Source organism: Choloepus didactylus, chromosome 2 (assembly GCF_015220235.1).
Source record: "Choloepus didactylus isolate mChoDid1 chromosome 2, mChoDid1.pri, whole genome shotgun sequence".
Taxonomy (NCBI): domain Eukaryota; kingdom Metazoa; phylum Chordata; class Mammalia; order Pilosa; family Megalonychidae; genus Choloepus; species Choloepus didactylus.
Genome location: NC_051308.1, coordinates 230610769 through 230625740, shown reverse-complemented (window position 1 = coordinate 230625740; position 14972 = coordinate 230610769). Strand labels below are relative to the sequence as shown.

At 46.5% G+C, this 14972-nt stretch overlaps 2 protein-coding genes across 2 annotated transcripts in view; one reads left to right on the top strand and one right to left on the bottom strand.

Moving 5' to 3' along the window:
* The window catches only part of RNF186 (ring finger protein 186), a 50304-nt gene extending 47554 nt beyond the window's left edge, over window positions 1-2750 (bottom strand). The window contains exon 1 of the mRNA XM_037810400.1: window positions 2563-2750. Within this exon, the coding sequence (XP_037666328.1) occupies window positions 2563-2750 (188 nt within the window). The remainder of the gene's footprint in view (window positions 1-2562) is intronic.
* The window catches only part of OTUD3 (OTU deubiquitinase 3), a 58897-nt gene continuing 46542 nt past the window's right edge, over window positions 2618-14972 (top strand). The window contains exon 1 of the mRNA XM_037828331.1: window positions 2618-2969. Coding sequence (XP_037684259.1) covers window positions 2749-2969 — 221 coding nt within the window. The 5' untranslated portion in view covers window positions 2618-2748. The remainder of the gene's footprint in view (window positions 2970-14972) is intronic.

Genomic DNA, 14972 nt, shown 5'->3' with positions numbered 1-14972 from the left:
TTTGGAATGTCAGTCCTTGCCCCTGTAATGAGCCCACAAGCTTTCTGCAGTCGGAGGAATGATTCGAACAACTTCACTAAGCCAGCATCTACTGTGTGCCAAAGGCTTTACATTTTCATTTAATCTCTACCCACCCCCTACAAATCCTTCCTTTATTTTCCAGAAAAAAGAGAGTAAATTGTGCCCTCCCATTCTTGTGTTATTGTGGTCACTTTACAGAATAGAAAACCAAGGTTCAGAAGTTAAATAACTCATCTAAGGCTGGAATGGCCAGGATGGAAATTCAGCCCTATTGGGTTCTGAATCTTTGTGATTTGCTTTAATGCAGAGATAGTTAAATAAAAAAATCAGAGACAATAGCAATATGTGACAACAGAGATGGAAGAAAAATGGTGTCAGCAACCAATGTAAGAGTTAATGTAAAAGTTAATGAAATAAATGAAATAATTCATGTATTATGTGGAGTTCTTTGGAATTTATGAAAAGTTACATGTGTAGTAAAGCATGGTGGTGAAGAACACAAACTCTGGAGCCTGACTTCAAATCCTGGCTTTTCCACTTACTGGCTGTGTGACCTTGGGCAAGTTACTTAACCTCTCTGTGCCTCAGTGGACATAAAAATTTCTTCGGGTTGTTATATGAGTTAATAACACAGTATTTATTAACCATTTAGTGCCTGGCAAGTAGAAAATACCTTAAGTGTTTGTCATTATGATCATTATGGTGGCATTTGGTCTCAGTGTTATTATTCTCATTTTACAGATGAGGAAAAGGAAACTCTGAAGGTTGAGCAAATAAGCCAAGATCATGGAGTCAGTCAATGACAGACCTACATCAGAATGTAAGTCTTTGCTGTCCTATCTGGGGGTTTTCCACTCCCAGCATTGCCTCTCAATAAAGCAGTGGGATCAGTTCAGGCCCTGGAATGTCTGTAGAGGGGAAGAAGTGGGGCCAGGCACAATTTATTCTCTTTCTTCTTGAAAATAAAGGAAGGACTTGTACGGGAAGAATTTCAGGAACTGTGTAACATGAGAAACATTCCTCAACAATTCAATCCAATTCCATTTCATGAACCTTTACCTGGATGTGACATCTCTTTCCAATCTACTTCTTTTGTCCTCCATCCCAGCCCCAGCCATCACACCTACTGAGGGCTCCAACTGCTATCCTCCCTTCAATCCATTCTCTCCATTATACCCAAATTTTGATACATAAACCTGACCATATCAGTCCCCTGATTAAAATCCGTCAGTGCCTCTAAGGACTTGGACTAAATCCCTGGACACGGCTTCCAAGATTCTGCCAGATCTGGTCCTTCCTTCCACTCCCTGCCTCATGGCTCAAGCCCCATGCTCCTATCAGATTTAACTTCCTTCGTTCCTCAAAACTGAATTCCTGGGGTGGATATACAATCCCCTCTGCCCTAGATGTTCTTAGTCTGGCAAGTCCTACTCACCCTTTAAGCTTCAGATTAACTCAGCTGTCCTCAGAAGCCCTGTTGCATGCTTCACTGCTTTTCTCTGTGCTCCCACAGCTCCCCAGTACCTCGCCTTGAGGATATTTGTTATGCAGGATTGTGATTACCTTGCCCGTGCCTGTATCCCCCACTGGGCACAGCAATAACGTTTCCCTGTTACACCTGTCACTTAGCACAGGACATGAGATGATAGTTATTTACAGATTGATGATAAATAGAGATGATAGTTGAAACTGAGGAGGTGGAGGCTTTGCCAAAGGGGAACTTGTAGGTAGAGTGAAAAAATATGATTATTAAGGGCAGAGCCAGTAGGAACATTCCCAGGGATGGTAAAAGAGATTGGTTAGGGAGCCAAGAGGAGAATAAGATAGTAGCATCACTGTGGGAAGAGAGTTAAGAAGGAGGAGCCAGGATGAGGGAGAAGAGAGCAGTATGGTGGGAGAGGGGCTGAGGCAGGTTCCAGAGAGGTGAGTGTGGATTAGGATGAGCGGCTGTCCTAGGACTATCCCAGCTTTAAAACAGAACGGTCCTGCATCTCAGGAAAGCCCTCAGTCCTTGGCAAACTTAGGGCGGTCACTGTAGGAGAGAATCAGAATTAATAGAGGAGCCAGTAGTCTTGGGGAGAAGGGATACCTCTCCCTTGAGTTAGGAAGGAACATAAAGAGGTGGACGACGGCAGGATTAAATAGTCAAAATATATGGGTTTTGGAGCCAGGGCAAAGTTTTGCCCCTTAGCTGTGTGATCTTTCTGAAATTACTTAACCGCTTAGAATCAGAGTCCTGTAATTTAGAGATAATTAAGTAAGAATGAGCCATGTGAAAAGTGCCTATCTCAACCGTAGGCTCACAAACAAGATTTAAAAATTTATTTTCCTTCCTTTCCTAACTTTTGCCACTGCTCTTATCTCCCACTCTTCTACCATTTTCCTCCATTTTTCTTCTTGACCTTTTCCCCTTCGTTCTCTCCGGCCCCACCTCCTTCTCCTTTCGCGCACCACCCACCGCTAGAGAGAACAGTAGAACAAATAAGCACCGGCGCCCTTCTAGCTCTCCCAGGCGAGGTCTCTATGGCGACTGCTCCCCACAGCCTCCCAGAGGGCGGGGGCGGGGCGTCAATCACGTGATAGGGGTGCGCGGCGCAGGCGCGGTGACCGCGTTGCCGTGGCTGAGTCTTCGGTCGCCCGCGTCGCTTCGCCTTTTCCACACCTGAGGCGGCTGCTCCGCGGTCCTCGGGTTTTTCTTCTAGCCGCTGCGGGCCGGGGGCCGGGGCCATGTCCCGCAAGCAGGCGCCGAAGAGCCGGCCCGGCAGCGGCAGCCGGAAAGCCGAGGCCGAGCGCAAGCGGGACGAGCGGGCGGCGCGGCGGGCCCTGGCTAAAGAGCGGCGGAACAGACCGGAGTCCGGTGGCGGCGGCGGCTGCGAGGAGGAGTTCGTTAGCTTCGCCAACCAGCTGCAGGCCCTGGGGCTGAAGCTGCGGGAGGTGCCGGGGGACGGGTGAGGCGGGCCTGGGAGCGCGGGACGCGGCGCCGGGGGAGGCGCCAGGCAAGGTGACCGTCGCCCGCTTTCGTCCGTCCATTCATTCCGGCGGTCCCGAGCGCCGGCTACGAGCCAGCCTCTGTTCCGACAACAGGGGTCCAGCGGCGAGCGAGGCGAACACGGCCCCTCACCTCGAGGCGCTCGCAGTAATCCAAAATTGTCCTAATGATGGCAAGCGCCGCGAGGAAAATATGAAGGGGGTGCCAAGAGAGAATACTGGAGCAGGTCTGCTTTAGATTGGTGGTCAGGGAAGGCCTCCCTGAAAGGTGACATTTAAGCTGAGATCTGAAGGAATAAGGTGGAACCAGTCATTCGAAGAGCTGGACAGGATGTACAGCAGTCATAGTGTCCCTAAAGGGGCTTCAGCTCCACTTCCTATAATGCTTTGCCTCTTTTGAGTCCTTACTATGGGCTATCATCGCTTTTTACACTTAGGATATTAGGTCTGTGAGGGCCTGTTTACTGAGCTGAAGGTAACTTCAATTTTTACTTCCATGGGCCTCAGTTTTTTTCTGTAAACAAAGGTCCTTACCCAAGCTTTCTTGAGGAAGGGAGAGAATAAGGGAAGGAAAAGTGGCTTCAGGAAAGGAGTTACAGATCCAGGAGTAAGGGTGGAAGAAGGAAAAGGGGAGGGGAGAGGGAAGAGAATCTGTAGCACCTCCAATTCAAGGGCAGTTAAAAGGGGTCTGGTTGCCTGGAGGTATCCTCCTGGAAGAGAGGGTGTTAGTAACAACCAGGCACTCCTCCATTTGATGCTCAGATAAGGCAGAGGGAAGAATAAGGTGAAGTTATAGACTATACAGAATTTCTTTAGCTCTTAAGTGTGAAAAAGAGAAGGTGTTTTCTTGATTTCACATTAAGTTGCCACTTGTTAATCAGGACTGTTTGTGAACTGGCCCTGGTTTACTTTTCCCACCTTTCCTCTTCTACATATGCCCAGTGCTTCATGCAAGTTAGATTTCTCTCTTTTCACAAAGGGTTCACCAAACTCTCTTGCCTTGGTGTTTTTGCTTACTTTGCAATTAGAGCTTGGTTGTGTCTTTTTTCCCACCACCTAGCTCAGTGCCTGGTATGCAGAAGGCATTCAGTACCTTTTTGTTGAATGACTGAATGATAAAATTATCATAAGAGGGAGGCCAGCTGGCCTCTAAGCAAGGCCCCTCAAAGGGGCATTTCCTTAGTGGGGTCACCACAGTTCAAGGCTTGCTTTGCTGGGTTTTGCTTTCAGCCTAGTACCTTGATTTTGTCGAATATGCACTCAAAGTTTACTAACTACTCTGGGCCTTATGTTTCCTAATCAAACTCAAAAGAGCAGAATATTGCTGTATAAACCAAAATGCCAGTTACAATGGGATTTGGGTGGGGCTTTTCCTTGCAAATGATTGTACTGCCTGTGCCCCCTATCAGGGTGCGTAGGAAACCGAAGCACTCCAGAGAAAATTGCTTATGAGCAGGAATTAAAGCATAAGGAGTTGTATAATCTCGAGGGAGCTTTCATGGGAACCTTAGTGCTTTGCTACTCGCGCCCCCCCACTTCCCCAAGAGAGCATACATTATCTGGTTAATTCAGCACACATCGGTTGAGCAAGATGCTGGGAAGATATTGATGATTAACATACCTAAGGAATTCACAGCCTAGTAAGAATGAAACATATATAATAGCGGCTATCAAACATTTTGGTCTTAGGACCCCTTTACACTTTTAAAAATTACTGATGATGTCAGAGAACTTTTGTTTATGTGGGTTACACCTATCAATATTTGCTGTATTGAGAAATTTAAACTGAGAAAATTTTAAAACACAGGAATACTTGAACACATTTCACTAGCTGTTGGAACAGCTATTGGAACCTCATATATCATGCAGCCTCTGGAAAACGCCACTGAATGCTATTGAGAGAATAAGAGAAAAAAAGATAAAGTCTTAGTTTTGAACTCACAGATATCCTAAAAATGTCTCAGAGATCCCTGAGGTCCCCAGACTATACTTTGAGAACCGCTGTTATAAATAATTAAAATACAGTTTGGTATATTCTGAATAATAGTGACCAATTATGATGGTGCTTTTGAGAGGAAAGTGGCTAACATTCCATGAAGTGCTCAGGGATGTCTTTTCATTCATTCAGTCAGCAGATATTCATCAAATAACTTCCTTGTACTGGATGCCTCTTAGAGGAGGTCATACTCAAACTAGGTCCTAAAGAATTGATAGGAGTATGCTGAGAGAGTGTTCCAAGCTGAGGAGTGGTATATGCAAAGGCACAGGAGCATATTATATTTTGGGAATCTGCAGGTTGTTCAGAGTGACAGGAGTATAAGGGTAGAAGAAGTGGGCAGTGAAGCTGCAGAGGCTAGCTTCACCAGAATCCTCACCTCTCTCATTTCTGAGGTCCCTTTTTGGAACAGTATTAGGTAAAATGATCACATTTTGTTCCCTGAAATCCCCTTGTGTGGGCTCCGTGAAGCTAACCCTCTTCTGTTCACAAATTCTTGACATGGGTACTGTGAGATGGACTGTGGTTCAGCTCTCTTTAGTATTGTGGCCCTTTTAGATGTGGTGATGATAGACTTACAGTGTTTCCTGTATATGTGACAGGTTTTCAGGTATCCACAGGTTATTTTATTTATTAATATTTATTGGGTACTCTCTGGACAAAATATAATAAATTTATGGTAATACATAAAAAAAATTGATCTCCACTCTTCCCTCTTTCCATTCTAGTCTTACAGTATGGGGTAGCCTGAGATAGCATCTTGCTATGGGCTTATGGGCTTCTTCATTGTTGGCGGTGTGGTTCTTTTTTTTTTTTTTTTTTTTTTTACTATGAAGCTGTCCGGCGCCGCCCCGCTCGACCCCTGTTCCCCGGCCGGCGAGGGGAGAAACAAGGGATGAGAGAGAGAGAGATGCAGACCACGCAAACTGACCTGGCTGGAAGTCACGACTCGAGCCACACGGCGGTTGCGAGAGCAAGTCTTTTACTGAAGCTAGATAAGCATTCTCTGTTACAGGTTTCCACGCGGGGCAGAGTGCCTCGCGGGAGAGCAGCCTCGATGTGGCCGTCAGGTACGGCTCCTAGTGGGCTGTCTCCCCGAGGTTCGCTTGGGCAAACTCTTAAGTACTCTACTCATAACCAATGATCTAGCGCCGCGCATATGCACTCAATTGGCAGATAGGAATAGTGAGTGTGCACGTCATAAGCGGAAGCAGGATATGGGCGCCATCTTGGCTCATTCGATGGGCGGGGGGACTTTGGAGCAGGTTTACAGCGCATGCGCTATGCCCGTCCCGGGAGACGGCTCTCCACATCTCCCCCTTTATTATTTATATCGACCCAGTGTCCCCAGTGATGAGTGTGCTCCCGTGAACCCAGATGGCTCACAATTTGTTCCGGTGCTTTGGGGAGTCTGGACTAGGTCTCAGCCATTTAGCGGCGGAGCCTCTAGCACCGACCAGAATGCTCACCTCATATGGAGACAGGAGAGTCCGTGAGCTGGAAACAACATGACTCTCCCTGCAGTGCTTTGCCTTGCAACTGGGGGACAAAGGCGGGGGCAGGGATAGCATTAACCAGAGTCGGAGGCGTCACTAGGCGTCCCTATGCATTGGCTAGAGTCAAGTCTGGCCACAACTATGACTCTGCCTTAGGGACCTACCTGAGACAAAAATTATGACTGCTGGCGTCGCCCGTTATACCCGGGACACAGCTGCGCGCTTAGCTACAAACCTCGCTCCCGAGTGCCCCGCCCGAGGCGGCCAGGATGGGGTATGGCCATCAGAATGGTCGCTGTTGGGGGTATCAAAGGTGGAGGACATAGCCATCATAGTGGTAACACGGTACTGCCGCGCTTGAAACAGGCGTTCTAGCAAAGATTTAACAATGACTAATCCCACCAATGGTCCCACCATCAAGAGAATCCAATTAGTCAAATTGGGCCAAGAGAACCAAGAGGTGACTTGGTCCCACAGATTTTTTACAGTCTCGCCCAGTGTGGAAAGGTCGAAACTAACAGGCTTCAATTTCCTAATGTTCTCAAGTCCCTGAAGGTCGGATTTCACTTGGTCGGAGAGATTGGTGAAGTTGGGGAGATAAGTGTCCTTGAGCCACTCGGCGACATCTTGCTGCTCCTCTGTCAAGTTCACCCTAACCGGGGTGACACAAAGCCTCCCGAATAACCATCGGGTATCACACGTCTGCTGGAGAACTCTCCAGAGTCCATCTATTTCTAGTCCAAGTTCATCTATCTCCGCTAGGAGTTTCTGAATGGCCTGGAAATTTAAGTTCAGCATCTGATTGTGGCGGCGTAGCACGTCTCGGGTAAGGTATGCCTCTTGGACGCCTAGACTTAGAGAAGGGGATATTGTTAAGTGAAACAACTTGAGAAACAGGGCCAACCCAGTCGGTTGCCTTGACGGGGAGCCAGACATAACTTGGGCGATACACTAGGATAGCGGGGCGGCGAGGCATCCGGGTCTTTGGAACGGTTGCAGACTGTAGGAGCAAACCCCGGAAGGAAAAGGCACCTTTGAGTCTCATTTTTACTCAAGATCCCTTCACAAGACTGGCGGCTCTTCCCTGTAACGTTAAGAAATTCAAGCAAGACTCCCTTACTTAACTCGCCATTACCAGTTTCACAAGTAGCATTCGCCGCAACTGTGGTGTTGACAACCTTGACAGAGAGGTTAGCAAAAGAGAGGATCAGTGTGTCATTGGTGAGGGGGAAGGACTCGTTGAAGCTTGTGGAGGAAATATTTCTGTCAGAAGGCAGGTGGTGGAGACCTAGAGACAGGGTACGAGTGAAAAACACAGGAGAGGCGGGAGACCCAGCAGAGAATGGGGCCAGGGTCGGGGGATGATGCCACAGGCCCCAAAGACCACTCTCCTGCGCTACCACAGTTCCACTAAAAAAAGAAAAAGGCAGATTAGAAGGATTGCTATAGGAGAGCAAAGAACAGAGTTACCGATCCTCTTTTTGGGCAACCGCGGGGTGGTCAGTCCTACTATTATCGTCTTGTCGGTCGTCGCCATCATCAGCAGGGTCGGAGGCTTGGTCTAATGGTTCAGGTTGTATATTCGTTGGCGTTTCTGACAGCTGTTCCTTGGCTTCTTCAGGTGATGTCACGGTTCTCACCAGTCTTTCCGGAACCCACACTGGTTGACGTCCTGGTTCCTGGGGAAAAACACAAACAGAGCCTCTGGCCCAGCTGAGCACCGGGTCAGGGCCTTTGTGGCAACGGCCACACGGCCTGGTTACTGCACCTGGTTCGCCAAACCGTTGAGTGGCAGGGGGCTGACGTCTATTGGGACAATCTCTCTTAAAGTGCCCTGATTGGCCACAGCCATAGCACCCGTTAGACTTTGCCCCTAAGGTTCTCGGGCCTTTTGTAGCCACCTGTAGGGAGCTAGCTAGCATGGCAGCTAGACCTGCATTAGTTAAAGGGCTGCCAGTATCTCTACAGAGCCTGACCCACTCTGTCAAATTTTTTGCTCTGTTTTGTGCCAGGATAACTTTGCACTCCTTGTTGCACTGCTCAAAAATCATTTGCTTAACCACAGTCTCTGCTACTCCTGGATCTGAGAAGATTCTCTCAGCTGCGGTTTGCATCCTGGCTACAAAATCCGCAAATGGTTCTGTGGGGCCTTGGTGTATATTGCTGAGTGAGGCCTGAGCCTCTCCCTTACCTGTTAGCTTTTTCCAGGCACCCACAAAACAGCGGAAGATCTGGGCGTAGACCTCTTGTGGGAAACCCGTTTGGTTCTGGGCATGGGTGCCTCTCCCCAACAGCATGTCAGCATTCCACCCGCCACGTCTCCCCGCCGCATTCCTTGCGGCCTGCTCTTCAGCTAACTCCTCAAACCATGCTTTCCAATCTATGAATCGGCCTGACGGCAAGCAAGCACGGGCTAGCTGAAAAATATCTGCGGGTGTATGATTTAGAGCAGAGAGGTTCTCGATCATGTTCAAGGTATAAGGGGCATTGGGGCCATACTGATGGACGGCCTGCCTCAATTCCCTCAATAGTTTGTAATCATATGATTCGTGCTGATTGCCACCTTGGGGATTGATAATAACCGGGTACATTTCTGAGACTGGCTGCGGCTCAAGTGGCTGGTAGCCACCCAGCATGCCAAAAGGTCTAAATGTTGTGAAAGGGTTCCATCTCCAGAAATGTCTCCCACCACTACCTAATGGCAAAGGGTCCTGAGGGCCTGTGTACTCGGGCGGGGGGTACGGCAAAGGTTGCCCCTCCCCTGACCGGCCCATCGGGGTTTCCGGGTCTGGCAGCAAAGGATAATTACATTTACTGGGCATGGCCACTAGAGGGAGCTCTCGGCGAGGTCCTTTGGTGGGACCGCCCAAGGCGTCAGTTGGGAGATGGGGTGTCCCTGGGGGTGCAGCGGTAGACATTGGCGGGGCGGAAGGCCGCACGGGTGTGGCGGGAGGCTCCTCCCACTCAAGTAGCGGGGATGCTTCCGCCTCCTCGTCGGTATCGCTATCTGACTCTGAGTCAGAGTCACTGGACTCCGGCGGTTTGCCCTTATAGGAGCCGTCCGCTGACGAAACTGACTGGGTTTCTTGGAGCGCGCACCGTGCTTCTTGCAAGGCAGAGGACGGGCTTAGGCCGGCAGCCGATTCTAGTTCAAGGACCGCACGGACGGTCTCCCATATGGGTACTAGAATCGGGTCCATACACACGCCCGTCTGGCGCGCTCGGTCTATGTCGCGACCGAGCTTCATCCAAGAGGGTAGGCTAAGGCTGCCGGTGCAGGCAAACCAAGGGGCAAAAGTATCAACATCATCAAGAAAACGCTGAAGGGAGCTTTTCCTGACCGAGATACCCCGTTGTTTCAAAAGGTTCTTTAAGGGAGCTAAGAGAGGTGAACTTCCGGACTGCCCCATGATTGCAGTCGGCACTATACTTCAGTCACTCGGAGAGCTCTTCCGAGTCCCCCGGGGTCACCTGAAAACCCACGGGCCCTAACTATCATGTAATAAGACGCACTCACCTTCTCGCGTTGATCAGGCGCGGGAAGTCCGCCGTAAGCTCGATGCGCAGCGCTGCTCTCCTCACAGAGGGACCGTCGAGAGCGAGGCAGGAGGAGGAGCGTTCCCCGTACGGGCCACCACTTGTCCGGCGCCGCCCCGCTCGACCCCTGTTCCCCGGCCGGCGAGGGGAGAAACAAGGGATGAGAGAGAGAGAGATGCAGACCACGCAAACTGACCTGGCTGGAAGTCACGACTCGAGCCACACGGCGGTTGCGAGAGCAAGTCTTTTACTGAAGCTAGATAAGCATTCTCTGTTACAGGTTTCCACGCGGGGCAGAGTGCCTCGCGGGAGAGCAGCCTCGATGTGGCCGTCAGGTACGGCTCCTAGTGGGCTGTCTCCCCGAGGTTCGCTTGGGCAAACTCTTAAGTACTCTACTCATAACCAATGATCTAGCGCCGCGCATATGCACTCAATTGGCAGATAGGAATAGTGAGTGTGCACGTCATAAGCGGAAGCAGGATATGGGCGCCATCTTGGCTCATTCGATGGGCGGGGGGACTTTGGAGCAGGTTTACAGCGCATGCGCTATGCCCGTCCCGGGAGACGGCTCTCCACATGAAGCCATATGGTTCTTAGAGCATTGTGGAATCTGCAAGTATTTGGGGATAAGTTAGCTCGTGTCCCGTAATGTGGCCTTCACATGAATTGAGTCAGCTTAATCAGTGAGCTAATTTGTAATGCATCATGGGCCACTTTCATGTGTGGTATGTTGTCTGGAGAGTGGCTTCACTTAAATTGGATTCAATTTCAAACCAAGAAAAAAAGTTTAAACTTGATATTTCCTTAAAAACATGGATATAGCATGAAAAGAATCTCTAATTGGTTTCGGGAAGTACAATATTAGCATCTCTCTGAACTGTATCTAATTGTAGCTTACTAAATGTAGTCCTAATTTATATTACTAATTAGTAGTATTCTAAAATTAAAACATTAAAGAATCACTGGCTTCAGCCATTTATCTCTGTCCCAAACAAGGCTGTCTGCCTGCTTTCCTCCTTTCCCTCCCTCCCTCCATCCATCCGTCTATCTATCTATCTATCTATCTATCTATCTATCTATCTATCTTTAATATCATATGATCTTGGAAATAGAAAGGAATTCACAAATTACCTTGTCTAATAACCTGTTAGTGCTTGGATCACCTGTACAGCATCTTCATCTTTTGTGCCTAGCTCGGTGGTTCTCAAGCCTAGTGGTAAAATAGAATCACTTTGGTGATTTTTGAAAATTTGAGGGAACTTTTAAAAAAATACAGTGTCTCGGTTCTGGCCTAGATCAGCTACTCCAGAATCTCAGAGAGTGATCCTGGTTGCTGATTGTTGTTAAAAAGCTCCCCAGGTGATTCTTATGTGCAGCCGTGATGGAGAACCGCTGGTCTAGAGTCTAGAATAGTTTTTCTCAAACTTTAGCATGCGACAGAGTCATCTGGAGGGCATGTTAAAACTCAGATTGCTAGGGTCATCCCCAGAGTTTCTGATTTAATAGACCTGGGCCCCAGAATTTTCATTTCTAACCAATTCCTAGGTGATGCTGATGTTGCTAATCAGGGACCGCACTTTGAAAATAAGTGATCTAGACCAGTGCTGTCTAATAAAGAAATAATGCAAGTCATATGTGTAAAAATTTCCCAGTAGCCAAATTAAAAAAGTAAAAAGAAGTGGTGAAATTAATTTTAGCATTTTATTTAAACCTTTCTAAAATATTATCATTTCAACATGCAGTCAATATTGAAGTTAATATCGCTTAAATGTTAAATAACATCAGTAACACTTAAAAATTACTAGATATTTTATGTTCTTTTTTATAGATTTACTATTCAAAATCCAGTACATATTTTACACTTACAGCACACCTCTATTTGGACTAACCACATTTTAGGTGCTCAGTAGCCATGGTATCATATTGGACTAGACAATTCCTGAAGATTGCCAGTGATAGAAATTTACAAAATAAAGAGTCTTTCCATATCTATCCCCAAAGATAAAATTTCCTTTTATTTTTCACTTTCTTTTTCTGTAGCTTCCATGTGTTAGTCTTAGTTTTATTGACCAGGTATAATTTCCATTTCACATGACAATTAGTTGGAAACAGCTGTCATGTTCCCCTGAGCATTCTTTTGGTTAAGTGTTACTAGCCACATCATCTCATTTGAACATGTCTCAAAAGGCAGGGACCAGGGTGGTACCCAGTACTCTGTGGTCTGATCTCATAGACTAGAACAAAACCTGCCCTTCTCCTTTTCCTGACATTTATTACTCTTACTTCAGACTAAAAGCCCATTACTTTTTTTTTTTTTTTTTTTTTTTTGGTATATTACAATATTGTCTCATACTGAATTATTGAACATCAGGAACCTTTACTTGTATTTAAACAAAAAACAAACATGCTACTTGTGCATTTGGTTGTTTTGGTGAACTCAAACACAGTGCAAGGCAGCCTTACATAAACACCTGTAGCACAGAGGTTCAAGTGATGATGTTTTTGCCCTCCAGGAGACACTTGGCAATGTCTGGAGACATTTTTGGTTGTCACAGCCCAGAGGTGGTGATAGTGTTCTACTGGCATCTAATGGGTAGAGGCCAGGGGTGCTCCTAAATATTCTGCAGTGCACAGGACAGCCCTCCACTGCAAGAATTATCTCCAGATATCATGGTGGAGATACCTTGCTGTAGTGTAATGGGTGAGGGTATCAGGAAACGGATGGCCTGGATCTCCTTGAGGTCCTTTGGGCATGGCCACTTTGTTCTCACAAGTATCATGAGCACTTGCTGGGCTTCTTAATGGAATCCAGGTTAGCTGTATTTTTTAACATTTCCTGTATCACTACCTTGTGACCCTATGGGAAAAGGAAGTAATTTTAGTCTATCATGACTTGTTTTTTTAGTGAGCTCAAAGAAAGTTTGATAAGTATAGAGAAGTACATTAGAGTAAATTTAGCAATTACTCCTAATTCCACTACATACGGATAATGACTGCTAACATTTTAGGGTTAGCTTTTGATGAGTGGGCAGACTCTAGAGCCAGACTACCTGGGTTTGAATCCTGGGTCTACTAACTACTAGTTTTGTGTCCTTGGGCAAGTACTCTTCTCTGCTTTAGACTTCTCTCTGTGAAAAGGGCAATAATTATATTACCTATCTTAAAGAGTTGTGATGGCTAAACCCATTTAATACTTGTAAAAAGTGCTTAGAGCAGTCCCTGGTTCATTGTAAGAGCTGTTTAAATGTTTGTTACAGTGTGTTTTCTTTGCATACATTTGTGGGTATATTTCTCTGTGTGTGTATATGTGTGTGTGTGTATATATATGTATGTATATGTGTGTGTATATATATATGTATATATATGTGTACGTATATATAGTCGACAGATGAACATGGTTGAGTGTATACAGTTTTGTTCCTTTTCTTTTGCTTATATGGAGGACCTTTGCACGTATTACTGTGTTACTAAGTTTTTAGAAAGCATACAACTCAAGAATACCATGAATTTTTTCCCTTTTTTTTAAAAAAAATTAGTTTTATTGAGGTATATTCACATACCCTATAGTCATCCACAGTACCATCATATAGTTGTACATTCATCATCCCAATCAATTTTTGAGCATTTTCCTTACTCCAAAAAGCATGAAAATAAGAATAAAAATAAAAGTAAAAAAGAACACCCAAAGCATTCCACCCCCCCCACTCCATTTTTCACTTAGTTTTTGTCCCCATTTTTCTACTCATCTGTCCATACACTGGATAAAGGGAGTGTGAGCCACAAGGTTTTCACAATTACACAGTCACACCGTGTAAGCTCCATAGTTATGCAGTTCTCTTCAAGAATCAAGGCTACGGGGTTGCAGTTCGATAGTTCAGGTATTTTCTTCTAGCTATTCCAGTACACTAAAAACTAAAAAGGGATATCTATATAGCCCTCTGGAGTGACCTCTCGACTCCATTTGAAATCTCTCAGCCAGTGAAACTTTATTTTGTTTCATTTTGCTTCCCCCATTTGGTCAAGAAGATATTCTCAATTCCATGATGCTGGGTCCAGGCTCATCCCTGGAAGTCATGTCCTGCATTGCCAGGGAGATTTACACCCCCTGGGAGTCATGTCCCTCATAGTGGGGGAGGGCAGTGAGTTCATCTGCTTAATGGACTTAGAGAGAGAGAGAAGCCATATGTGAGCAACAAAGAAGTTCTCTGGGGAAACTCTTAGGTACAATTATAAGTAGACTTAGCCTCTCCTTTGCAGTAACAGGCTTCATAAGGGCAAGCCCCAGGATTGAGGGCTTGGCCTACTAAATTGTTAGTCCTCTGTGTTTGTGAGAATATCAGTAGTAACCCAGGTGGGGAAGTCCAATATTTCCACATTTTCCCCCACTTCGTCAGGGGGGCCCTGCATATATATATTCCCTCCTAATGATGACTTGAACCCTGCCACTCAATGGGAGAATCAGCAGAACCTGTAGGATCATGTGGAATTGACATTTCACTATTGTAATTTTGTTTCTGTTTATTTTTAGATTTTCTTTTTATTTCACTGGAAAGGAAAGATGATGCTTAGTTTTAAACATTAAAAGTGTACAGGAGAACCTAATATGGTGGCTAGGTGAGACACGGCAAAAAAACACCTCCGTGAAAAATACTAGATAGAAACCAGAAAGTGACCCAGAACACCACTTCCAGCAATACATCAGCTGGACAAGGTCTGCTAAAACCACAGGGACCGTGCACTTGGTGAAACTGGGAGTCTGCATTCTGAAAGGAGTGAGTAAGCCAGCTGAAAGTCCTGCAGCTGTGCTGCGGTGTGGGGAAACTGCGGGTTGGTGTTTGGAGACGGACTAGTTCTTTTAAAAAAAAAAAAAAACCCATGAGCGGATGCAGATACGGCAGTGAGAACCGCGCAGTGAAGCACTGCAGGAGCGGGCT